The following is a 24828-nucleotide window of genomic DNA, read 5'->3' as shown; positions in this document are numbered from 1 at the left end:
CAGCAGCATGCGTCGCTATCGGAGGACGTAGTGCAAATTGTTCAACGTGAATTGGATGCAATGGCGCCCCCAGCTTTCTGTTCATGTCGCAGCTTTCACAGCTTTCAGTTCCCCTCGTACAAGCCATAGTTTGCCAAGGACTTGAAAACATTGGTTTACATTCTGTCTGCACTGTCACCAACACCAGCCAGAGCCAATGAATGCCCTTCTACTATTTTCGCTCCACCCCGATGCTTCTCTTCGCGTTATTGCAACCCAAGTGAGTGGAGACGGACGAGCATTTCACCTGTCGCCGCATTGGTCATGTCGTCCGATACTGTCGCAACTTGTGGCCCTCAACACTCACGCGCTGACCAACCTAAGCCATTTTGATGGAAATGCAATGCTCCTGCGACATTTGAATGTATGATGGACTCTCTTCTGCGAGGCTACAAATGGACCACCTGTCTTTGTTACCTTGACGACGTCGTTGTTTTTTCTCCCACGTTCGGCAGCCACCTTACCCAACCCGCTGCCATTCTTGCAGTCTTCCGAAAAGCTAACCTCCAGCTGAACTCCACGAAATGTCAGTTTGGGCGCCGTCAGATTACCGTGTTGAGACACCTCTTTGACGCATCCAGTGTACTACCGGATCTAGAAAAAGTTTGCGCCGTTCGCAGTTTCCCTGTGCCACGTTCTGCTTCTGACGTGCGCTCCTTCGTCGGCCTGTGTTTGTACTTTCGCCGTTGCATCAAAAACTTCGCCGATGTTGCTCGGCCTTTGACAGATCTAAAGAAGAACACACCATTCTCATTGGGCCCGGAGCAGGCTCACGCATTCACCGCCTTTATCGGGTTTCTGACCACCCCTTCCAGACTTGCCCACTTTGATCCGTCTGCACCGAACGAAGTCCACACTGACGCAAATGGCCATGGCATCGGCGCTGTTCTCGCCCAACAACAGAATGATACTGAGTGCGTGATAGCATATGCCAGCCACCTGCTGTCACCTGCTGAGAGAAATTACTCCATCACCGAGCAGGATCGCTCGGTGATCCTGCTCGGTTATGGAGTTTAGTTTGGGCTGCCACCAAGTTCCGGCCATATTTGTACGGCCGCACTTTTTTGGTCGTTACAGACCACTACGCACTCTGCTGGCTGTCTTCTCTCCAGGAATTTCCATTTATTGTCAATTACAAATCTGGACGCCTCCACAAGGATGCTGACTGCCTCTCTCGTCACCCTGTGGATCCTCCTGACCCTGCTGCACATGATCGGTGACCTGCGTGTTGGCTTTTACTGAAATGACCGACATGCGCACTGAACAACAACACGACAAATCCTTACAGTCCATCAACGCTGGAGTGCAATCTGGCAGCACCGACGGCACATGCTGCATGTTCGTGCTGCATGACGGCATCCTCTACCGCCGCAATATCAACCCCGATGGCCCTGAGTTGCTCCTTGTCCTTCCTCAACATCTGCAATCCGTTGCTGTCAAACAACTTCGCGATGCACCGATGGCGGAACACCTTGGAGTTTTGCATACATACGACCATGTACGACGCCAGTTCTTCTGACCAGGTCTCTACCGCTCTGTGTGTTATGTTGCATGCAACTTGCGAACTGTGTCAGTGCCAGAAGAAACCTCCCCTGCCACCTGTCGGACAACTCCATCCAATCAAAGTTCAATCTGAGCCTTTCTTTCACGTAGGCCTTGACCTGCTTCGCCCTTTTCTGACGACGACTAGAGGGAATAAGTGGATCGCTGTCGCCTTTGATTACGCGACATACTACGCAATTACAAAGCCATTGCTGACTAGTTGTGCAACAGACGTTGCCGATTTCCTCCTCCCCAATGTCATTCTCCACCACGGTGCACCTCGACAGTTACTTACAGACCGCGGCTGCTCGTTCTTGTCTCGAGTTGTCAATGACCTCCTCCGCTCTTGTACCCCTAAGCACAAGCTGTGCACCGCCTACCATCCACAAACGAATCGTCTTACGAAACATCACAACTGAACACTCACAGAGATGCTGTCGATGCACATCTCCGATGATCACCGCGACTGGGATGCCACGCTGGCCTACGTGACATTCGCATATAATTCGTCCTGGCATGACACCGCAGGATATTCACCCTTTTATTTTTTGTATGGTCGTGACCCCACAGTGCCGTTTGACACCATCCTACCTTCTGTGCCACGTGTTGCAACTGAGTACGCTCGTGAAGTCATCGATCGCGCTCACATAGCGCATGAAGTCACCCGATCTCGTTTATAAGCCGCGTAGCAAATACAAAAAGAGCTTTATGACTGGTGACATCGCAATGTTAAGTTCGCCCCAAGTGCTTGGGCGCTCACTTAGTCACCATGTCGTCGGGTCAGCCTCTCCCAGAAGTTTGTCTCTCGTTACACAGGGCCTTATGAAGTCTTACATCAAGTTAAAGACGTCAATTACGAGATTTTGCCGTTACAGTTTAATCCATCCGACACCTGTTGACATCGTACACGTTTCGCGGCTGAAGCCATACTTCACTCGCAATGTTTCGCCTACCATGCACCGAGACGGCGCTTCAGCACCCGGGAATCCTGTTACGGAAGGATAAAAGAAGAGGAAGAAAGAAGATTGTGAGACGGTGGCTGCTGCGTGTTGTTGCTGGTCAGCCATTTTTAACCCTCTGAGGGTCAATGACTTAAATATACGGCGCCACGAACAAGTCCCAAAATGGTCGATGCCATATATTTACGGCGCCGTCTGTACGCTTAAAAAGCCCGCCAATTTCCTAACTTTTTCTTTTCAGTCATGTGCTGCCACTATGAGGGAATACAGGGAATTTTTTTCGCGCGCCTCCCTCTGTTTTCGTTGCATGGTTTGTTTTAGAGCTAGTTTGCTCCTGCGCCTCTATATACTACCGCTGGCGCATTGGTGAGCACGCGGGTGGGCGACGGTTCGGGTTTTGTTCCACGGGCGGTGTCAGTTTCTTGCGCTTGCAAAACTGATGGCTAACTCGTTAATAATTGCTCAAAGGGCGACTGCCTCTTTCTCGCTCGTTTAGTGCTCACAGGGATGCGCATAGGAAGGATGCCGCCATGCATCTGTTTCCATTGCTTTTTTTTTTGATACTCGTGAAAACTAATTGTCTCCGGTTGGCAATAAGATTAAGATTAGCGGAAGTTTGTCACACGTGCTTTCTTGACGGGCACAGAACCACACAGGTTCCTTGAGTGCGCGCACCTACGCAATTCGATTACGCTATGGATGTATATATTAGTGTAAGAGCAGGAACATTTGAGTCTTGCAAAATATTCTCGCGTGTGCATTTTTAAAGCCTTGAATTATGTGTATAAAATACATCATATCTATAATCCTTATAAGTTTATTTCCTTTTTTGCTGTTATTATTCATGAATGAAGAATACTTATATACCAACGGAAATATTTTTTTCTTACTTTACGGTCACCCTAGAAAAATTGCTGTAAATGTTTTTCTAAACAAGTCCCTAAGAAGAATTGGAATTTGCAATAAAAGAAATCGACCCTCAAAGGGTTAACTACACTGACTCTGCTTCTGTGTATATTGTAAATACAGTCTTTCTATGCTCCCAACATCTCCGTAACAAAATCAACTGCCTCCTCACTCGTCATCCCTTCCCATTCAACGCAAACGGTATTTTCTAGTTAAATCTCTCTCAAAAGCTGTAGACAATTGTCACCTAAGCCTTCCTTTTCCATAATATCCCACAAAATGTTGCAGTCTACGTAGTCATATGCTCCTGTAATGTCTAAAGAGGCCACATATAGTGGTATCCTTTCTACTCTTGGCATTTCAATACACTGAGTAAGGACAAATAAGTTATCATCCAAATGCCTACCTATTCTGAAGCCATTCTGAAGTTCTCCCAAAATGCCATTATTCTCTGCCCATACTTGCAGCTTTAACTTAACTGCCTGCGTTAAGGAATTGCCTTGGTGAATTCTACCTTTCTCCCCCTTACCTTCATAAATTAAATTCATTCTACTTTGTCACCAAGTGTCTGATATTCATGTACCTTTAGACTTTTTTCTACTGCTTTCAATAGAGCTTCCTTACTTTTTGGTCCTAGTTCATTAATCAGCCTAATGGGAACCTCGTCTAGCCCTGTGGCTGTGCGCTTCGGAATTTCTCTTCGGCTTTCTTCCAGTTTAAATTTGTCAGCACCAGCTCCTTTTCCATCTGGTTCTCTTTCATGCCCTTTTTTTCTTCAACTACAACCTCATCATTGCTTTGGAAAGATTCGGATGCTATTGTTCAGATGTAATTTAATGCCGCATGCCGTTCCAGTTTGTTTCCATCTTCGTCTGGGATATGTTGTATTGTTTCATACTTCCTGCCTAATAATTTGATGTGGTTCCGAAATATTCTAGGTGCGGCCTTTTTTTTTCTCATGTGTTTCTGACAACCAACATTAACTTTCACCTTTTATCTTTACTTGCACCAGTATTTGAACCATACAGCCGTACCGGGATAGCACCCCCACCCTCACTTTGCCAGTAATTTCGACTCGCTCGGAATTTTACGGTAAGCAGAATGTCAAAAATACTCTAAGGAGCGCCACATGATAGCAAACCGTATCTGCCATTAGTTTCATTCAGCTGTGGCTAACCACTTTTTTTAAAATCCTTGGCACAAGTTACGTGAAACACCCTGTATATAAGCATTACATCAGCAAATACTATATCTGGTAAGATACTGGCTGACCTACCAAGGGACATGATATCATGGTGGGCTAAGCGAAGAATGCTTTGCTTTAAACGTGGGAGGGGTTTAAAAAATAAAACAGTTGATGTAGAGATGGGGGAGCAGTTGTTATGGCTAGTGGCTTTGGAAGTGTGCAGTCCCTTGATGGCAAAATACCCAGTGAGGTAGCATTAGTTGGAAGTGACGACATAACGGTAGCAGAAAGAGCTCACGAGACACACTGCACAAGGTTTTATGGACTGCGAATTATATTTAAACCAGCTTGGGCCAATACACACAGCACCATCCATCACCAGCAAAAATGAGATGTTGCCACATGTTATTACATAATTATACTAGCTTGGCACATTATTATGAAATGCTGAACATTTCGAAAAAGTACCTGTGTATTCTGTTGTGCATACTTAGGCAGGGATAACATAATGAGTCTATTCTATTTTTTTCCTTCTTTTCATGCATTGTCAGTGGTCTGAGCGGTGCTCCGCCTTACATTACCAGGATCGGCCAGTCATGAACGGTAGATGGTATGAAAGGAATAGAATCTAGCGAAATAAATCTTTACATTTTGCCATTTTGCCAGCACTCAAGTGTCAGTGAAGTAGTTATTTAAAATAGTGCCGTAGATTTATATACATCATTTTTCTATCAACATTGTTATCTTTGCGCAGACGGACACATAAATCGAGCTACTATCACTGGCCGTCCAACTAAACTTCATTAAATAACTTCTTGTGAATTGAAGCCAGTTGGTGCTCAACACTCACTTTGTACGTATCCCAACAATAACACAAGTTTCGAGATATCAGTCTGCAAGCTTGTGCCGAAATGGAGACGTATTCTCAGACGATCACTTTTGGTGATTCTATCGCCTTCACGTGACACAGTGCTCAAACAGCCAATCAGCTCATCCGGTTTTACTCGACCAGCCAATAAGCATGCACTGAAAGTGATACCGCCAAAAGTGATCATGCGAGAATAAGTCCCATGTAGTATTTGCATTCTCCTTACTTTCTCAGAAAGCCTTGTTTACTGCCCTTGCTGTACTTTTTCATAACAACCTCCTTGCTCATTTCCACTTGCTTATGCTCCACGCTCAGCCTGAGCAAGCTAAAATTGCGTTGATGAGCATTCGTTAAGCATGTGCTGGTGGCATCAGTTAGTCTGAGGTTGGGTCACGCGATGGCATAACTTTCAAAGCGCAGCCTAAATTTTGCCAGTAAAGCAAGATAAAATGAGCAGACCAGTACGTAACAAGTTAAATGTAATTAATTACTTGTAATACATTACATTTATGGATAGTTCTGTAACTGGGCGAAGCTTATGCGTTCTCCAAGTTTTTGTTTAGTCGCGCGGCCTGCATTGCTGGCACTGCATTCTGGATCTCGCAAAGGTTTCGAGTTCCGATGCCGCACGAGCACAACCACGCAAGAACGCTCATGTTCGGCGAGTTAGGACTTCACTTTTTTCCATTGTCATTGGATAGTTTCCTACCTAATATCCCCGTCTGGTACGTTAATACACCGCGCACATCTAGCGAGTTTTTTGTGTTGCTGCTGATGTACTCAAAAGAAAACGAAGGAAGATGACCGACGAAAATTCTGAAAAGCAACTGTTAGTAAACACGTACAAAAATTGAAAATACATACCTGAAGGATACACCGACGAGTAATTCCCACTGGAAGCATTTTCTAGTAGCGGAGACCCTTCGGCGTACGCCATGACTAGGCGCTACAACACGTGCCGCAAGTGCCGGGCGAGGCCACAGAACACCTACATAAACATAGAACTACATAAACTTAGAGAAGGGAAACTGTACATTCCACAGTGCAACGGAAAGTTTCATATTAGCATGGAAATAAGAGTAGCGGTGGCTTGTGAACTAAAGTATGCGACCTAGAGATGGCGCTGGCAAAGTCAAAATTTTTGCAAACTCTGGTTAACTGTGGCGACGAAGGAGACAGTTTAGGTTGCAGTTTTAGTGCAGCTAAGTCCGGTGGGATGTTTTTCAACAATACAACTGATCAGGAGCTTACAATACAAGGCCATGAAATACCCCGAGTGGCCGAATACAAATATCTCGGGGTATGGATAAACAAAGGGCAGATGTACACGGAAAAGCACGAACAGTCTCTGATAACAAAAGGGCGAAGAGATGCCGGGATAATGAAGCATAGGGCATTGTGGGGGTACAACAGGTATGCGGTACTGAGAGGTATTTGGAAGGGAGTAATGGCGCCGGGTCTTACTTTCGGGAATGATGTCCTTTGTTTAAGGGCAGAGGTTCAGTCGAGACTAGAAGTAAATCAGAGAGCTGTGGGAAGACTATAGCACTAGGTGCCCACGGGAAAACCACAAACGCAGCAGTACAGGGTGATATGGGCTGGGCATCGTTCGAAGCACGGGAAGCTCAGAGTAAAATACTATACGAAAAACGCCTGACGAAATTGGACGATAACAGGTGGGCAGCTAAGGTATTTAAATACCTATACAGAAAGAGCGTTGACTCACAATGGGGGAAAGAACTAGGAAGCTCACCAGTAAGTAAGAAGAAAGACAGAGCATTAAACGACAGGTTAAAAACGCGGAAGGTAAAAATTGGATAAATTCAATGGAAAAGAAGCATAGTGTGGAACTATATCGATACTGGAAACAGCAGATCAGGAAGGAAGCGTTTTATGATAACAGACAGTGCCCTACTCTTTGAAGCTATAGGTCAGGATGTCTTAAAACGCGGAGCAACAAAAAGAAATTTAACGAAGAAGAAGACACATGTACTTTGTGTTGTAAATATGTAGAAACAATAGAACACCTCATACTAAAATGTGATGGTATCGTATGGAGGAAGGAAACTGAGGAGAGGCCCTACCCCCTCCGCGTGCTAGGAGTAAAGTGTGGAGAAAATTACGTAGTAGGTTCTCCGCAGTTTTTTTTATTTCTTTGCCGTAGCGGCCACGCCTTTCGGGCCACAATGGACGTCAGACTCTGGAGTTTTGCATAAAACCCCTTGATAATTTGAAAGTAGCGACACTCTCCTCCTCACGGCGCTTTCCTCCTCGATTCTCCTCAGCCGCCGGGGCAACGAGACGGCGGACCAGCTGGCCAGGCGCGCACACGACCCGTCGACCGCGCTGACAGACCGGGTGAGCTCGCTGGATACAGCGCGACTCCACTTCAGACGGGAGCTCGCGCTCCGCCATCCCGACGCCCGAGTTGCGCAGGGGCGCCCACCGCGTCGTCTCCCGCAGACCGGATTCACTAGGCGCGAGCGCGCCTTCCTCCTCGCCCTTCGCACCGGTTCTGTGTGGCCCGCCGAGCGGCGGCATCGACTGCGTGGAGCCCCCTCTCCCCTTTGCCGCGACTGCGGCGCGATCGAGACACTCGAGCACCTGCTATGTGAGTGCCCCAACTTTTCGCTCGCGCGCGCGTCCCTTGCCCGTGTTTACCGTGGGCACGGCCTGCCGTGCGACACCGTGACTGAACTCCTGCACCCCTCGGGCTGCCCTTCACGCCACAGGACACTTCTACGTGCGCTCCTGACATTCGCCGAGGCTGTCGGCCTCGCCGACCGCCTTTAGCTCCATCACATTTCCGCGGCGTGCTGCTGTTTCTGGTGCTCCTTCTCTCCCCCTACTTTCATTCCCTACCCCCTCGCCGACCGCCTTTAGCTCCATCACATTTCCGCGGCGTGCTGCTGTTTCTGGTGCTCCTTCTCTCCCCCTACTTTCATTCCCTACCCCCTGTGCAGCGCGGTTGAGGTGTCCTCTGCTGAGAGACAGTTACTGCGCTGCACTTTACCCCAACCTTTCCTTCCCATACTCAAGAATCTCCTTCTTCTTCCTCAGCCGCCGGCTGCGCACGGCACGCTTTTCCTCCTGGGCTCCCGCAGACGGGCCGCAGGATTCTATGGAGGCGTATTCTTTTGGGCCAGTTGCGCGCCCCACTGGGGTTCAAAATTTTGAGAAATGCTAATAACAGCATCGATAATGCTGAAGGCAACGTTTATGAGGAGGTTGGTTTTTTCTTAAAGCCGTATGAACGGGTATACCGATGTAAAGGGAGCTTTGGGGCGAGTTCTATAACTCCAGACAATTTTTCTGCCACATGATCAGATGCTTTACTTCGTGCGTCTGATCTAGTATTGCTTGGTACACATCCCTTTGTGCGTGGTTTATAAAGCGAAAGCCTTAGACCTCTGTTTCAAAGTCCCGTTGTGAGCTACAGAAAATATCACGTGACCGAAGGAAGGCGGAAAGCGAACCAAAGCATTAATTTGCAGCCGCGCGCATAGGAGATGATTAATGATTAGCAAAGTAATTATTTTTAGTGATTGGATTAAGATGAATTCGGGTGTATTAAGGAGTGCTAAGGTGGATTAAAGTGGATTAAGGTGCATAAAGGTTGGATTAAGGTCGATGAACGTGGATTAGGGTGGATGAAGGTGCGTTGAGGTGCATTAAGGACGATTATAGTGGATTAGGGTGTATTAAAGTGCATGGAGGAGAATGAGGGTGGATTAGGAAGGATTAAGGTGCATTAAACGAGGATTATGGTGGGCTAAAGTGAATTAAAGTGAATGAAGGAGGATAAGGGTGGATTAAGGTGGATTAGGGTGGACTAAGGTAGATAAATGCGGATTAAGGTGAATTAAGGACGATTATAGTGGATTAGGGTGGATTAAGGTGAATGAGGAAGCAGTAGGGTTGATTAAGGAGGATTAAAGTGCATTAGAGGGGGTTAGAGTAGATTAAGGTCGATGAAGGTGGATTAGGATGCATTAAGGAGGACTCTCGTGGATTAAAGTGAACGAAGGAGGATTAAGGTCGATGAATGTGGATTCGGTGGATTAATGCGCATTAGGAGGATTATGGTAGTCTAATCGGTCTTAATACTCAATGAACCCTAATTCACCTTAGTCCACCCTAATCCACCTTAATCCAGCTTAGTACTCCCAATCCACCTTAATACAACCTAATCAACTTACATCGCCCCTAATGCACCTTAGCCTACCATATACGGTCTTAATTCTTCTTTATCAATCCGCATCCATCATAATCCGCCTTAATCCTCCATCCAACTTAATCCTTATTCATACACCTTAATCCAACGTTATCCTGCCTAATAGTCCCAATCTATCTTAATACACCCTACTCCACCTCTATCAAGCCTAATCCAGCACCATGGTTCCTAATCCACCTTAATCTACACTAATCCATCATAATCGGTCTTAATCCTCCTTTATCAATCCTAATTCACCTTAATCCACACAAATGGACCTTAATCTTACTTTATCCACCTTAATCCCCCTAATCCTAGTTCATGCACCCTATTCCACCCTAATTGGTTCTAACACCCTTTCATCAACCCTTCACCGTAATCCACCATAATCCGCCTTAATCCTCCTCCACCCACCTTAATCTTTATTCATGCATCTTAATCCTTCTTAACGCACTCTAATCCACCTTAATCTTCTTTAATACACTCCAATCAACATTAATTCTCCCTAATCCACCTTATGTCAATCACTAATGATTCATTAATTAACTTCGGTAATCATTCTCTTATACAGGGGTGGACATGATTTGGGTCACCTCTGGCCTTCCTTGGGTCACGTGATGCTTCCAGTTTACAACGCGACTTTGAAACATAGAGATCTAAAGGCTTTCGGCTTAAAACTAAAAAACGCTTATCACCTGCAATATACGGGTATATTTGCCGCTATTTTTTTCAGGGCGCAAAGCAGAATCTATAATGCTGCACTTCCGACTGAATAACAACAGTTAGCGACGTGCGAGGGGAATATTAAGCATACTGAGGACAACCGCAACAAAAGCGCTGGTGAGCAGGCCGGAAGAATGAAAAAAAAAAATTCAGCATTACGGAATGCTTTGCTACAGCTATAAGAAAGACGTCTCAGCTCGCAAACAACGCTGTGAATTCTTTGTCGGAACAAAGTTCTTTCGGCCAATGTCACGCAGCCACTGCTTCCTGCGCAAGCCGTCACGCTTTCCTTGTGGTATCATAAAAACGGCATAACCATCTTGAGGCTTCTTGCTGCAGTTATATGCGCAACAGCCCGGCGTAGCGCTAGCACAGAGAGCAGGAAACAGGGCGTACAACGTTCGCTACGCCGAGCTAAAGCGCCGAGCCAGCCGTGCTCAGGAGAAAAATGGCGCGATAAAAAGAAAAACACAAGCAAAACTCAAGATCCGCACGTTTCCAAGGGCAACGGCAGGGAGACCAATCGGCATGCAGAAAAACAGGGGCAAAACTAGTTACCGTGGGGGGAACGCACAAGGGGCGAGGAGGAGGCGAGGAGGCCGTGCGGCGGCGGCAGAGTTCAAAGAGTGTCGTTACTTTCAAATTATCAAGGGACTTTAGTTTTGCAAGACGCGTAGTGCCACCTGCCCGTGCGAAGAGGCAGTAATTGAGTAGTGCGAAGCCCCACTCCCTTGCTAAGTTGCCTATGCAGCTATCGACGGCGAAACAATTTAACTAGATTTTGGTCCATATTGCGAGTGTTTTGCGCATTTAACACCCAGACAGAGAGCCATGAATTTCTACGCTAGTCGGACGCGCCGCCGACCTGCCATAAAGCGCTTGCTGGCTCACTTTTCAGACTGATCGTGGAAACGACGGCAACCGCGATAGCTCCGCGCGCTACGAGGAAACGCCGCAATCGACGCTACTGGTGTGTTGTAAGTTGCCATGAACGTGAAGGACGGAATAACAACGTTCAGTTTTACCGATTTCCATCGCGATCGTATGAAGGGGAAAGGCGAGAGCGCTGGATACGGGCCGTTCAACCTGTTGGGTAATCGGATTACTTGCATTCCCCACAACACATCAGCTCGCATGAGAAAGTGCGACAATTTTGTTCTTCTGTAATTGTGTTGCATGGCCCTGACGGAGGACCGTGGTAACCAAGCGAAAACTCAAGAATTTGCAGCCGCCACTTCGTTGGTAACAGAAAAAACAACGTTGCGAGCCATCCTGCTTATGTGCCATCGATATCTCCACCTTTTAACAGACGTCCGCCTCCGCTTGACTCATTAAGTGGAACGGAGAGATTTGGCAGGTCAGCTTAACCAAACATTTTGGTTCGTTTATGAATTCAAAATCCTGTTCTAGAGCATCGTTGTATCGCGAGCTCATTTCTACTTTCGGTATTTTGTATGTCCTGCGCCGAAACAAGCACGCTTCGCAATGTGCTGAGCCTGCTCGACTGCGTTTTTCAAATGTGAGCAATGAAGTTGCTGTAGCGTGTGTAAAGAAAAAAAAAATGTCGCATGTATTTACATTTATTTGTGTGCGCTTGTTGCTCGAAGCGTCTGCGAAAAGTTCAAATTAAGGTATGAGCGATGCTGTAGCTCCTGCGAGAAAGAAAGATGCAGCGCGTAGGCACTGTAGGAAGCTTCTTTTGTTATGATCTCAAGCTGTTTGCTGCCTTGGAAAACGTTTTCTGTTTGCTGCCCTGGAAAAAGTTATGAAAGGATACTCTCTCTAAATAATTGCGAGACAAAACCTTACGATAAAATACATAAAAATATAGGAGATACTTAAGTCTTGCGTTCAGGACATATTCAATATGAACCAATTTGAAATACTTGGATTTTTATGCTGATATGCATACAGACAAACCTGATGCTCTCTGTACTTGCGAGTTGCAGCACACCGAAATAACACTTGAGATTTTGTTTTATATTGTACACATACTTTGCTCTGATGAGCTTCCTTTCGGAAGCGTGGATGGGCGGAAGAAGCTTTCCAGGTCCTTGATTTTCAGGAAAGCGTGCCTCAACACAAACGAAAGAGAGGGGTCCATTGTGGCCTATGCACCTTCGCTTGCGGACAGCTCTCCTTGCACTACTCAGTTCGCGCCAAGGCTCCGATGGGGGCGCCGGTGACGGCTTTTTCCGCAGCGCCGCCTGGGCAGAGTCTGAGGTCTATGGCAGCTTTGTTATGGTTCTGTGCGCTCACACGTATTGCTCCGTAGGTTTCGTACCGTAGCAAATTGGCGCTGTGCGGGCAGGTTTGCGTTGGACCCCATGTTTTGTTGTGCTGCGTTACCTGGACCGTGCTCTCCCGGATGTAGCTGTGGCCAGGTGGGACAGGAAGAACTAAAGTTCGGGAAATGAACGCGCATGCAACGCTGTACGCAATGTACTGCACCATGGCAATGGCAACGGACGAAGAGAGAGAAGAAACTTTATTATAAAGTGAAAGGATTTTATGCACCTAATTGAACCACCCGATTCTTGGCCAATCCCCCACTGTGGGTATGTGCCACGGCCACTCAGGACAACAACAACAATATGTGGTTGGGGCCCTCAGTCGAGGGCCCCAATGGCTGTCGCTACCGCTCGTGCTCGTCGTATCAGGGCCAGCCAGACATGAGGCTCGGAGCGACGGAGGATCGCCTCCACTGCGCATATGTTGGTTGGGGGGATTGTATAAGAGGGATATCCTTAGGTAGTTTTTGGCACTCAATCGTGACGTGGAACGTCGTCGGTGGTGCACCGCAGCCTGGGCAGGTGGTGGGATATAAGGTTGCGGAGAGCTTGTTGAGAAGGAGGAGGTTCGGATATGAGTTGGTTTGAAGCCGTCTCAGGGATACGGCTTCATTCCGGGAGAAGGATTTGGGAGGAGGGTGATATTGCAAGCGCCCTAGTCTGTAAAAGTCTAGAGTGTCCCCGTATGTGTTGGGCAAATTCTGGAAGGCTTGATATGGGTTGCTCGCCTCACTGCCAGGTGCCCGGCAGGTTAGCTCTCGGGCAGCCGCATGAGCGCGGTCATTGCCCGACAGTGAGGCATGAGCAGGTGCCCAAATCAGCCTGATGCCTGGTATTGAGGGATCTGGAATGGCGGGGAGCTTACGTGTGCTGGTGAGAGCGCGATTGGCTTCCTGAAGTATATGACCCCTGAGGTAGGCTCGACATGCGTCTTGTGAGTCTGTAATGATGATATGGTCGTGTTTTGGTGATCTTTTCATGTTACCGACGATGTGGTTGAAGGCGAGTGCTATGGCCAACGTCTCCCCTGTGAGCGTAGCCTCGGTTTGGACGCTACACGAGGTGATGATATTACCCTGATCGTCCGCCACCACCGACACTTGTCTTTCTTTGTGTCTGATCGCAAGAGCATAGTGGGCAGCGTCGGTATAATAGACGGTGCCCTCCGGCTGGGCATTGAGGAGTTTCCGAAGGTATCTAACACGTGCATCCCGGCGACCATTATGATGCACTGGATGCATATTGCGCGGTATGGGCGCTATGGTGAGTAAGGTTCGGATGTTTGATGGGACTGGGACATGCTCTCGCTTAGAGGGTGAATGCTGTGGGTAGCCCAGCCGTGAGAGCAAATGCCTGCCTGTAGGGGTCAGTCTCAATCGCTCGAGTTGTGCCATTCTGTGTGCTTCGATGTGTTCCTCGATGGTATTGTGTACCCCAAGAGCAAGTAGTCTTTCCGTGGAAGCATATACAGGAATTCCGAGTGCTTCTTTAATGGCTCTTCTAATAATTGTGTTCATATGGTTGGTCTGAGAGAGCGTCAGGTTGTGGTACGGGAGGTGATAGGTTAGCCGGCTGATAATGCATGCCTTGACCAACCGCAGCATATCGGCTTCCTTGAGTCCTGAGCGGCGGTTACTAACACGCCTCATCATACTGATGATTTGCTCGCACTGTCGACCAAGGAGATCTACCGTGAAGTGAGCTTTGGCATTGGATTGTAGGTGATAACCAAGGATTCGGACCCTTTATGCAGTGGGAATTGGTATGCCTTGTATTTTCACTTCAATCACTGGAATTGGCGTTTCATAACTGCTTCGGGGTCGGATTAGTAATAGTTCTGATTTATTTGGCACACATTCGAGGTCTCCAGTCGCGAAGTACGCCTGCACTATATCCAGCACCGTCTGTAGGCGGTCCTGAATGTCTCCATCCGAGCCAGTGCACGTCCAGAGAGTCAAATCGTCAGCATATATCGCGTGGTATAGCCCCTCAACCTTCTCCAGGAACTGGGGTAGTCTCGCCATAGCTATGTTGAAAAGCGTCGGCGAGAGCACCGACCCCTGAGGTGTCCCCGCTCCGGTAACTTTAATGTCTGTTGACCGATATGGGCCCATTCCCACTGTGGCTACACGGTCCTTGAGAAAGGCTCGCACGTAATTGTACATACGGGAGCCACAGTGGGAGTGGGCTAGGTTCTCAAGGATGAGACCATGGGAAACGTTATCGGAAGCTCCTTTGACATCAAGTGCCAAAAGAGCTCTCGTCTGAGCCCTGATGAGGGGGTCAACGAGATCCTCTTTTATCTGAAGAAGAACATCATGGAGCGGACAAATGGGGGCGAAATCCAAACTGTTTGTGGGAGAAGAAATTTTGCATCTCCAAGAAAGGTTGAAGCCGTTTTAGTATTACATACTCAAGCAGCTTTCCGATGCATGATGTGAGGGAAATCGGCCGTAAATTTTGGATCGACAGGGGTTTTCCGGGCTTAAGCATGAAAGTGATCTCGGCACGTCGCCATTCTAGAGGGAGAGTGCCAGCGTGCCACTGCTGATTGTACATAGCACAGAGCGTTTCCAGGTCCTCATCCGGGAGATTTCGCAGTAGAGTATAACGTATCCCGTCCTCTGCGGGTGCGGTGTTCCTATGAATGTCTGCGAGTGTGGCTTTGATTTCTTGGACAGCTTTGTCAGTGCCTAGCGGGTCACTTTCTTCTCTATACAGATAGTCCGGATAGCTTGGCTTAGAGCCACGGGCGAGACACATTTGTTCAAGGTCCTTCAGGAGCTGGTCTCCGTCTCCTCCATACTGGTGGAGGAAAATTTGAAGCTGCTGGTTTTTATGGAATTTCGTGTTTCTCGGATTTATTAGCGACCGAAGGATTGCCCACGTTCTCGCGGTGCCCAGCGTACCACAAAACGTTTGCCAGTTAGCACTGGTTAGCTGGTCTGCGTATTCCTGGGCTGCTCTCGTAATTTGGGATATTCTGTAGCGCAATTTTCGACTGAACTTTTGCCGCTTCCATCGCTTCGTGAGACCTCGGCGTGCGTCCCACAGATGTAGGAGATGCTGGTCAACCTCGGGGGTCTCTATCGTCGTGGTTATGCGGCTAGTCATTTTGTTTAGATCATTGCATAAATCACTGAACCAACTGGTATAATTTTTAGGGCTTTCATCTCCTGTGGCTCGATCCTTACGGATTTCGCGAAGTTTGGTCCAATTTGTAATGCAAATTTTCAGGGCGTTTGTAACTTGTGTGATTGATGCGGATGATGAGAATGTGGTGATCGCTACCCAGTGTCTCGCCAGTGTTCAGCCACTCGCCCTGGACCCCCCTCGTGAAAGTGAGATCCGGGCAAGTGTCTCTCTCGACACTATTTCCCTGGCGACTAGGCTGGGTATGATCTGTTATGAGGGTGAATCGGTGATTATGTGTGAGGTCCCAAAGCCGGGTGCCCTTTGGTGTGCTACTGCGATAGCCCCAGGCCACGTGTGCAGCATTGAAGTCACCGCACACTACGGACACTGGGCCCAACTTGATGAGTTCCAAGAGTAGATACTGAAAATTGTCCCACCGAGCGCGAGGTGCACTGTATACATTTAAGATGTACAGGCTATTTTGTCTCATGTCCGCGGGGACAACTTCAATGATTTGATGAGGGATATCTGACGTGAGAGTAGTATGGGTATAGGTGAGTTTCCTGGACACAAGCGCGCACACTTTCGCCTTGTCCGAGCCCCTAATGGCCTCGTAGCCACTGATAGTTACAACGGTGCCGCCCGGCTCTTGGAGAAGTATGATGTCTGGCGGTTCTGAAGATGCGGCAATGTACTGTTGCAGCGAGCCCCGTTTAGATTGGTACCCCCTGAAATTCCATTGCCACATCGTCAGTCCTGCCGTTCTATTTTGCATTCGCATTGCAGGAGCCATCATTCTGTAGCTGGGCTGGGCGAACGTACGGGTGAGTGCGCTCGCTTGTCGCTAGTGACAGCGCTGAGGTTGGTGTAGCACGTGCGACTAGTGAGGATGAGGAGGATGATGATTTAGGGGGAAGGGGTTGTGCCGTGAGCTTTCTGACGCTCTGATTGGGTTCGTTAGTAATTTCATGTAGCGTTAGTTTCAGCATGGTGGTTTGGAAGTCTACAAAGGCGGCTCGAATCATTTCCTTGACCTCCGTGAGAATGCTTTCTCGCATCTCCTGTATAGCTCAATGCAATTCTCGTCGAAGCTCCTGCTGGAGGTCGCGGCACAATGCAGTTGTGGACTAGGGAAGGATCTTCGCGCGAGGCGCCTGGGATTGGGATTGGGTTTGTGGTAGGGACTGAGGTTCGGATGAGTGTGAGGGAGATTTGTGCAGTGAAGGTGGCGGCCCTCCGCCCAACTTACCCCTTTAGGTCCGGCTGGCCCTTCGGGCGCTGCTAATGGTAGTTGTTGTGGTAGTAGTGGCGGCTTCTTCTTAATTGGCCGGTGGTGGTGCCACTGGTGGTGGTGACGACGGTAGTGATGATGATGATGGCGGTACCCGCTCGCGGTTCTCGGAACACTCGCCGGGGCCTCGGCTCCGAGATCGGGAACGGGACCGCGATCGGCTTCGTCGCTCTTTAGATTGGGCCAGAAGACGATGCTGTTGCCGTTTTTGTTTCTCGAGTTCCTGGCGCACTCGTTGCTTGTTGGGTGGTTTTCGTGCCCGGCCCGGACAGCTGGGATTGGTTGTCGGATGACCCCCTTTGCACGTCAGGCACCGAGGCTGGCACTGGTGAGGTTCGGTGGTGGATCGGTCTTCAGTCCCACATGTGGTGCAACGCTTGATGCTTGGCGTAGGGCAGACGTCCGCACGGTGGCCCACTGTGAGGCATATGCTGCACACCTGGGCCCTCAGGGTGTGTATGTAGCATCGGTACTCGGCCCCATAATACCTAACGTAGCGCGGTACCTTGAGGCCAGCAAATGTTATGATGGCCGTGATTGTTCGTCCCATGCGAGCATGGAGGATTTCCACCCCAGGTGCCAACAGGTGGTCTAAAAGTTCGGTTGATGTAGTCCCTGTGTCGGGACCCGTGATGACTCCTTTGGAGGAATTATCGGGGGAGGCGATGCATGTTGAGATGGGATAGCGATGCGGGCCAAGTGCAAGCGATGTCATCTTGTTAAGGCTGGTCGCTATTCTTTCGCTTGGCGTGCTGATGAGGGTAATGTTTTGGGCACGTTGAACATGTAGGTGAAGTTCGTCGACCTCTTGTTCCTTGAGACGCGCCTCGATGCCGACGGCGCGCGTCAGAGAGTGGCGAGGCCACTCACCGAATGTGAGACCGTTTCTCGGGCTCAGGATTATTTTAATATCGTCAATGGGCTGAGGTGGGGGCCTCTGAGGTCGTCGTGGTACAGTTTGGTTCGAATGCTGTGTCTCTTGGCCGCGGGCTGCTGGGTCAGACTAGGCGTCCCCGCCGGCCGCGAGCAGTGAGCCATGATCCATCCGCCGGGTCTTCTGGGTATCCTTCTGTTGCTGGATCGTCGCCGTTGGTAGCTTCCACATCCATGATCGTGGTCAACGGGTTTTCGCGGTGTTGGACAAGGTCGGCAGCCCCTGGACGCCGATCCATGACCACGCTGAGGCTTAGCTCGAGCACTACGACTCGGAGACACCGCGAGCGTCCCTGATGCATCGGTGGTGATCTTGACGTCGCCGTGGGAGGTCGCAGGAAGCGTCCGTTGTCGTGCTCGGAATAGGGCGAGGAAGAGCGCGTGAGACGCTGTAGCGTCTGCTGCTGACGCAGGAGCTCCAAACCACGTCCGCACACGATGGTAGCTCCGAGTGGACTCCCAACGGACGAAGAACTTATTTCCGCGGGAAATTTTTCCCTCATTGGGCGAATCATGCTAAAGTTCCATCGCAGGCCGAAACCCATGCGTTTCAGAATCTCTACAATGGACTCCTTGCACATGTCAGTGATTCCTGCTTTTGACAGCGCATATGGTGGATTTGCGGCACGTAAAACGTTCGTTATGAATGCATAGTTCGTGTTCAGTAACAACTTGCTTTTGTGCATATTATAACACATGTTGCTTAACTGTTGCTTGTTCCTCGCAGTACTCGCGACAGCACGAAGTCTCTTATAGGCAGAGCGCGTTCGAGGTTCATGGCACACCTGCACAGGTGTACGTACACGTGCTGATAGAGCGTTACGCAGAATGATATGCGCATTTTGCTGCCCTCGGCACCGTGCGCCTGCCAGCCGACGCTTCATCCTGGAAGATGGGAAAGAAGCGGCTGCTTTGACTTAGAGCGCGTTCGAGCTAGGTTCATGGCACACCTGCACAGGTGTACCTCAATACACGTGCTGGTAGAGCGTTACGCAGAATATATGCGCATTTTGCCGCCCTCGGCACCGTGCGCCTGCCAGCCGACGCTTCATACTGGAAGAATGGGAAAGAAGCGGCTGCTTTGACTTAAGGGACAAATCCTCCCTACCGCAGGCGTATCTTATCTGTGCGCCCGAGAAGCGCAGAGAAGAGAAGGTTAGCGGAAGCGCTGCAAGAGCCGGCAATTGCTCCACGGAACGTATACGCGCGCGCGAACTCATCTGTTCCATGATCTCACGTACGCCGGTTCTACACGCGTACTGTTCTGCACCGTGCGCCGGCTATCGCAAAACTTTGGTTCTGTGATGAATCACTTAGCGTGGTAAGAAGGCACATCAAGCCGCAGTTATGAATCTACACGTGGAGTCAGAAATGACATTCTGCCTCCTCGCCGGCGCGCTGTCGTAGTGATGCGCGGCCACCCGAAGTTTGTTCAATAAAGCACGACGATTCCTCAAGCAAGAATGTGTTTGTGCTCGTAAACTCCAAATGGATGGCAAATGGGTCGGTACGTGTGTCGTACGTGTCTCCAGTGCATTCTTGCAGCGCAGTGAGAATGCGTAGATTTTTTTCGTATCGCCAGACGGTCTAGCTCGCAAGACCGTCTGAGAGCCCCGGGAGGTCCAATCAGAAGAAAGTAAGTAGAAGGCAGCGATAAAGGCGAACTTCTTTAATATCGCGCAAAAACTGGCCAGCGGCCGAGATATTCCGCCATAACGTGTGGTGCGACGAGCCGCGCGAATTATGCTAATGAGCAGCAACCATATGCAATGGCGGCATTTTCCCCGTCGTTTGGCGCCATGAAAATCTTTTGTTAATAACACGTGCTCATAGTATTTGCATCGCTCTCGGGTGGTGTTGGCATTTATGTTTTGGGCCATCATCTTTTAAAACAACCCGTTTATAAAATAATGTTGGTTGAACAAAGCAAACTTTCTGCAACTTTGTCCACTTTTCACTGCTGCGTTTGTATTGTAATCAGTATTAATGCCTTTTCGCACAATCACAAATTATATGACAACGGCGTCTTGTTAATTTATAAAAAAGAATGTACGTAAGGGTGGGTGGATGTTATGAGCGTCTCCTTTGAAACGGGGCGGTGGGTTGCGCCACCAAGCCCTTGCTATTGTACCTAGGTTAACAGTAGCCGACAGCATAGAGTTTTGTAGGAAACTCTATGGCCGACAGTAAGGCGGCGCCGTGAAGTTTTCTCCTGGTGGTGGTGGTGAAAAACGTTTAGCTTGCTCTATTTACATATGGATTTACCGGTTCTTCAGATCATAGAGTTTCTGGAAACTCTATGCTTCAGATGGCTTCTTCCACCTTGATATCCAGGGTTGGTGCCCCTAGTCCAGGGCTTCTAGCCACCCTACCAGGGCCCCACTGAGGGTAGCTGCCGTACGAGCACGCCTTACTAGCCCTTGCTGGACTTTTAGGATGTCGCTGGAAAGCATCCTATCCCACTGTTCCGCACTCGGGTTTTCTATTATGGTTATTTCTTTTGCTTTTTGGGAGGCCCACGTGATATGGTATAGTGTGGGCTTGTCCCCGTACCAGGAGCATGTGTTCTCATATTGGGTAGGGTAAATTTTGCTTAGTATGTATATGTTCGGGTATGTTTCGTTTGTAGTTGTCGCCAGATTACGACTTCTTCTCTGTTGAGTTGTTTGTCTGGTGCCGGATATCTCATTCTGGCGCCTCTGAAGTGGTTTAGCGTGTCCGCGTATGTTTGGCCTAAAGTCCCTGCATTGTATGGAGGGGCTTCAGTTTGGCCTACTGATTCTGGGTTCTCTATGGCGGCAGTGTTTTTGGACGCCCAATTTCCCCTGCGGTGCGATTAACCATCGAAGTGAACAAGAGATGGCAGCGCCGGCGCTTGCGTCTCGTTAGCGGACATCTCTGGCGCGCGTCACGCTATCGGTGATATTCGGCCTTTCTCAGCCAGCCTAGTCGGGCCGAGTCACTATGCTTGCGTTTCGCGAGAGCGTTGATTTGGCCTAGAACGTGCGCTCATCACCACTGGTAGGTTGCGTATGTTGTCTCAAGGTAGAAAACAAGCGCGTTGGCGCCAACGTATGATGACTTATTCCGTTTCCCGGGTACACGCATCTTAGCTAATGAAGCAGACGACGGCCTGTACGCAGCAGACGACGGAAGCGAGAAGCGTTTTCGACGGAGTAATCGTAGGCTTTGAGCTAGCTGCTTTTTTTACTGAGGAGGAAACCTGTTTTGATTTAAGAAGAACATTAGGTTCGCAGCCTACATTTCAGTTTCTTAGGCAAAACATCAAGTTGGCGTCACGTTACGCAAGTAAAAGGGGGAATGAACGGGGCCATCAGCGCCATTTTATACGCGTCGCGTCTACGTCCCGCATCGAAGAAAATGGCGGAATCAGAATAGAGCCCCTATCCGCGTCAAAACTACTCTTAATGATCGCGTACAGAGCGCTTGAGTTCGCGTTGCTGTAGGTGGTATGGACAAATGGGCCAACCATAGAGAGAGGTCCCAACCCAGAGCCACGACGTTGACGACGTCATGGAGCGGCCACGGTGGCCACGTCCAAGCCAACTCGATTGCGCTTGCCACGCGACAGGTCTCGCGGTTTTCCACGAGAGCCTGATTAGCACCTACCGATCTGCCTGCTACTGCTGCCGTGTCCTCATGCTGACGGAACTAGTGCAGTGATTAAAACTGACACGAATAGGAGCTGCCAGAATGCCAGTGTCGCCGACACCAAGGAAGACGGCTGGGATGCTCAAGGCCGTAATTCTAATCGGAGGACCCCAAAAGGGCACCCGGTTCCGACCGCTGTCGTTCGACATCCCAAAGCCGCTATTCCCGGTGGCTGGTCGCCCGATGATGCAACACTTAGTCGAAGCATGCTGTGGCCTGTCAGGCGTGCGCGAGATTCTGCTCATTGGGTTCTACCCAGCCGATGATGCGGACCTGACGGGGTTCGTGAAGAGTGCCACCCGCGAGTACGGCATGCCAGTGCGCTACCTCCAGGAGTACGCGGCACTAGGCACGGCTGGTGGCATCCACCACTTCCGCGACCAGATTCGCCGAGGCGACCCAGAGGCCTTTCTGCTGATCCACGGTGATGTGTGCGGTCACTTTCCGTTGCCAGAAATGTTAGAGTTCCACCGGTCGCTGCCCAAAAGCAACCTGGTCACCGTGCTGGCCACCGAGGCAACGCGCCAACAGTCACTGAGCTATGGCTGCATAGTGGAGGACAAGGCGACGCATCAGGTGCTACACTACGTGGAAAAGCCGTCCACGTTCGTCAGCGCCGTCATAAACTGTGGCGTCTACCTGTGCAGCCCAGACGTGTTTCAAAGGACCGGGGCAGCACTGCGCGACCGGCACGCGCGAGAAGGTGACAGCCTGGACGCGCTCAGTCTGGAGCACGACGTGCTGGCGCCGCTGGCCGCCGCCGGCCGACAGCTGCACGTCTTTCAGACTAGTCGCTGGTGGAGTCAGCTCAAGACGGCCGGCTCGGCCATCTACGCCAACCGACATTACCTCGAGCTGTACCGCCTGGAGCACCCGGAGCGTCTGGCACGTCCAGGGCCCAACGGGCCCACCATACTTGGTGACGTGTTCGTGCACCCATCGGCATGCGTGGACCCTAGCGCCACACTCGGGCCCAATGTGTCCGTCGGACCCGGGGCGCGCATTGGCGCCGGTGTACGCATCCGTGAGTCATTGGTGCTTGCTAACGCCACCGTCAGCGACCACGCTCTCGTTCTTCATTCCATCGTGGGTCTCGACAGCTCGGTTGGTGCCTGGAGTCGTGTGGAAGGCACACCCTGCGACCCCAACCCGGACCGGCCCTTTGCCAAAATGGAAAATGTGCCCTTATTCAATGCTGATGGCCGTCTGAACCCTTCAATCACGGTGCTCGGCTGTCATGTCACTGTGCCTGCTGAAGTCATTGTACTCAATTCCATTGTACTGCCTCACAAGGACCTGGCACAAAGCTACAAGAATGAGATCATTCTTTAAGAGCAAGCCTGTAATGGAGGAGCCACACCTGTTAATGACAACATAATCGGCATGGAAAAAGGGGGAGAAAGAGGAAACATTTCTATAACTTCCAATAAAAGATTTGAAGAGTGCATTAACGGCACAAGAAGCAACAGTGCATGAGAGATGTTTTGCTTGTGCAAGGGCCTGAAATGCTAATTTCTTTCACTGGACAAATGTCCTTATACATGCATGCTGCAAAGATCATGTCAGCACTATTATTACAAAGTAGTCTTTCTTTTCCCTTTTGAAGCCAATATTTAGCCCCAAAACATTTCTCCACTTGGCACCCCACCTTGAATGAAAGTGAGTGCAGTGAAATTGCTGTTCCTCAACTAAAGTAACTGCACTCCAATGGCATGCTACGGCAATTCCGGAAGAAAATTTTGTGACTTGGCACTCTAGGGCATCTTCTTGAATGTACTTTGGTGAATGTGTGTTTCTGGAGCAGCTCCTTCACTTCACCAAGGTGCATTGAAGTGTAGTGTTCCTTTCAGCTGAGGGGTGGCACTGTGTTCAGTGAAGTTAAACAGTAAGCCAAGGCCCATTGGTGAATATGGGAGTTAGAGGCTTGCGTTTGTTCGTGCTCAGTTTTGTTAGTGTCATTTCTAAGTACTCTAACAAGCCTGTTGCTGACATTGGACTTTTAGGTGCTTTGCTAACACCCTTGTTCGATGACATTAAAAGTGTGCATACACAGTGCAATGCCTGCTCAAGTGTAGTAATGAAGGGCACATTCACACAACAGAGGACTAAATGGCAGATTCAATCCATAGACCAGGTATCGCATGCTGCAGATCTGTGCTACAAGTATGAGCATCACCAACTATGCTTGCAGACAACTTGCTGTGACACTTAAGGGAAAACTACAGGGGCAGTGCACGCTACTTTGAAAGTAGTCTGGCAGAGTAGTCTGCCGTAGCAAAACGGCGTAAGAGAAAAGTGGGAAAAAAGGTAAAAAAAATTAGATGGTGTATTTGTTTTAATATATAGATACTGTAGTAAATATGATCTTTCCTGTTCCCCAGCTTAAACAAATGTTAATAAAGAGTTGAGGACTATTTTGTGGAGCATTTTTACAAGTGCACTTCGCCTGCACAGCTGTTTCTGTGTGCCCCAGAAAGCTGTTTGCGAGCATAGCTGCAGATGGCACACTTCATTGCTCCATAGTCATGCAATGCCTGGTTGGTGGAATGAATAAATTGGAGATTTGATTTGCCATGCGACTTCACCTCAGTCCCTTAAGCGTTTTATATGCGCCTAGCTCGTCAATGTGATATTGGTAAACTTTGCTTTGGACGAGCTGAGCTTGTCCATAGCAATATTCCCGTTTTCAAGAAGATTTGGATGAATGGGCTGCATACAAGTTTCTTTTTTTCCCTGGTACTAGATGGCAGCACTTTGCCAGCGCTCAAACATGGTGTTTTTGAAATCTCCGTAGTAAAACAGCACCAGAGAACACGAAATATCATTTTTGGAGCATGTTTTGGCAGGAGCTTTTCAAAGTTGAGTCTCCCACTGACTGCTCGTAGGTTGTGCAGGACCTGGTGAGAGCCGCTGTGCGCCGATCCATGCTTAATGAAATTTCACACACTTTGAGACTTTCTTTAGCATAGGAAGAATGGGTGAAACACTTGCTTGGTGCCTAAGCTTGTTTCACATAAAGTTAATTTTGAAGAATTATAATAGAAAACATTTTCCTTGTTTATGACCACAT

The 24828-nt window shown here is 49.2% G+C and overlaps 2 protein-coding genes across 4 annotated transcripts in view; one reads left to right on the top strand and one right to left on the bottom strand.

Annotated features, from left to right (window-relative positions):
* The window catches only part of LOC142557963 (type 2 phosphatidylinositol 4,5-bisphosphate 4-phosphatase-like), a 95846-nt gene extending 89302 nt beyond the window's left edge, over positions 1-6544 (bottom strand). The window contains exon 1 of one of the 3 annotated variants that reach the window (XM_075670148.1): positions 6365-6544. In XM_075670148.1, the coding sequence (XP_075526263.1) occupies positions 6365-6437 (73 nt within the window). In that variant the 5' untranslated portion in view covers positions 6438-6544. The remainder of the gene's footprint in view (positions 1-6364) is intronic. The other 2 variants (XM_075670151.1, XM_075670143.1) reach the window with 2 other exon arrangements.
* A 14510-nt stretch (positions 6545-21054) lies between these two features.
* Positions 21055-24335, top strand: Gmppa (GDP-mannose pyrophosphorylase A). The gene has a single exon (XM_075670120.1). It carries the CDS (start codon positions 21801-21803, stop codon positions 23088-23090), a length of 1290 nt encoding a protein of 429 aa, XP_075526235.1. The 5' UTR covers positions 21055-21800; the 3' UTR covers positions 23091-24335.
* Positions 24336-24828: the final 493 nt, after the last annotated feature.

The sequence above is a fragment of the Dermacentor variabilis genome, chromosome 1, assembly GCF_050947875.1.
Source record: "Dermacentor variabilis isolate Ectoservices chromosome 1, ASM5094787v1, whole genome shotgun sequence".
NCBI lineage: Eukaryota > Metazoa > Arthropoda > Arachnida > Ixodida > Ixodidae > Dermacentor > Dermacentor variabilis.
This window is presented reverse-complemented; position numbering and strand designations above follow the sequence as displayed.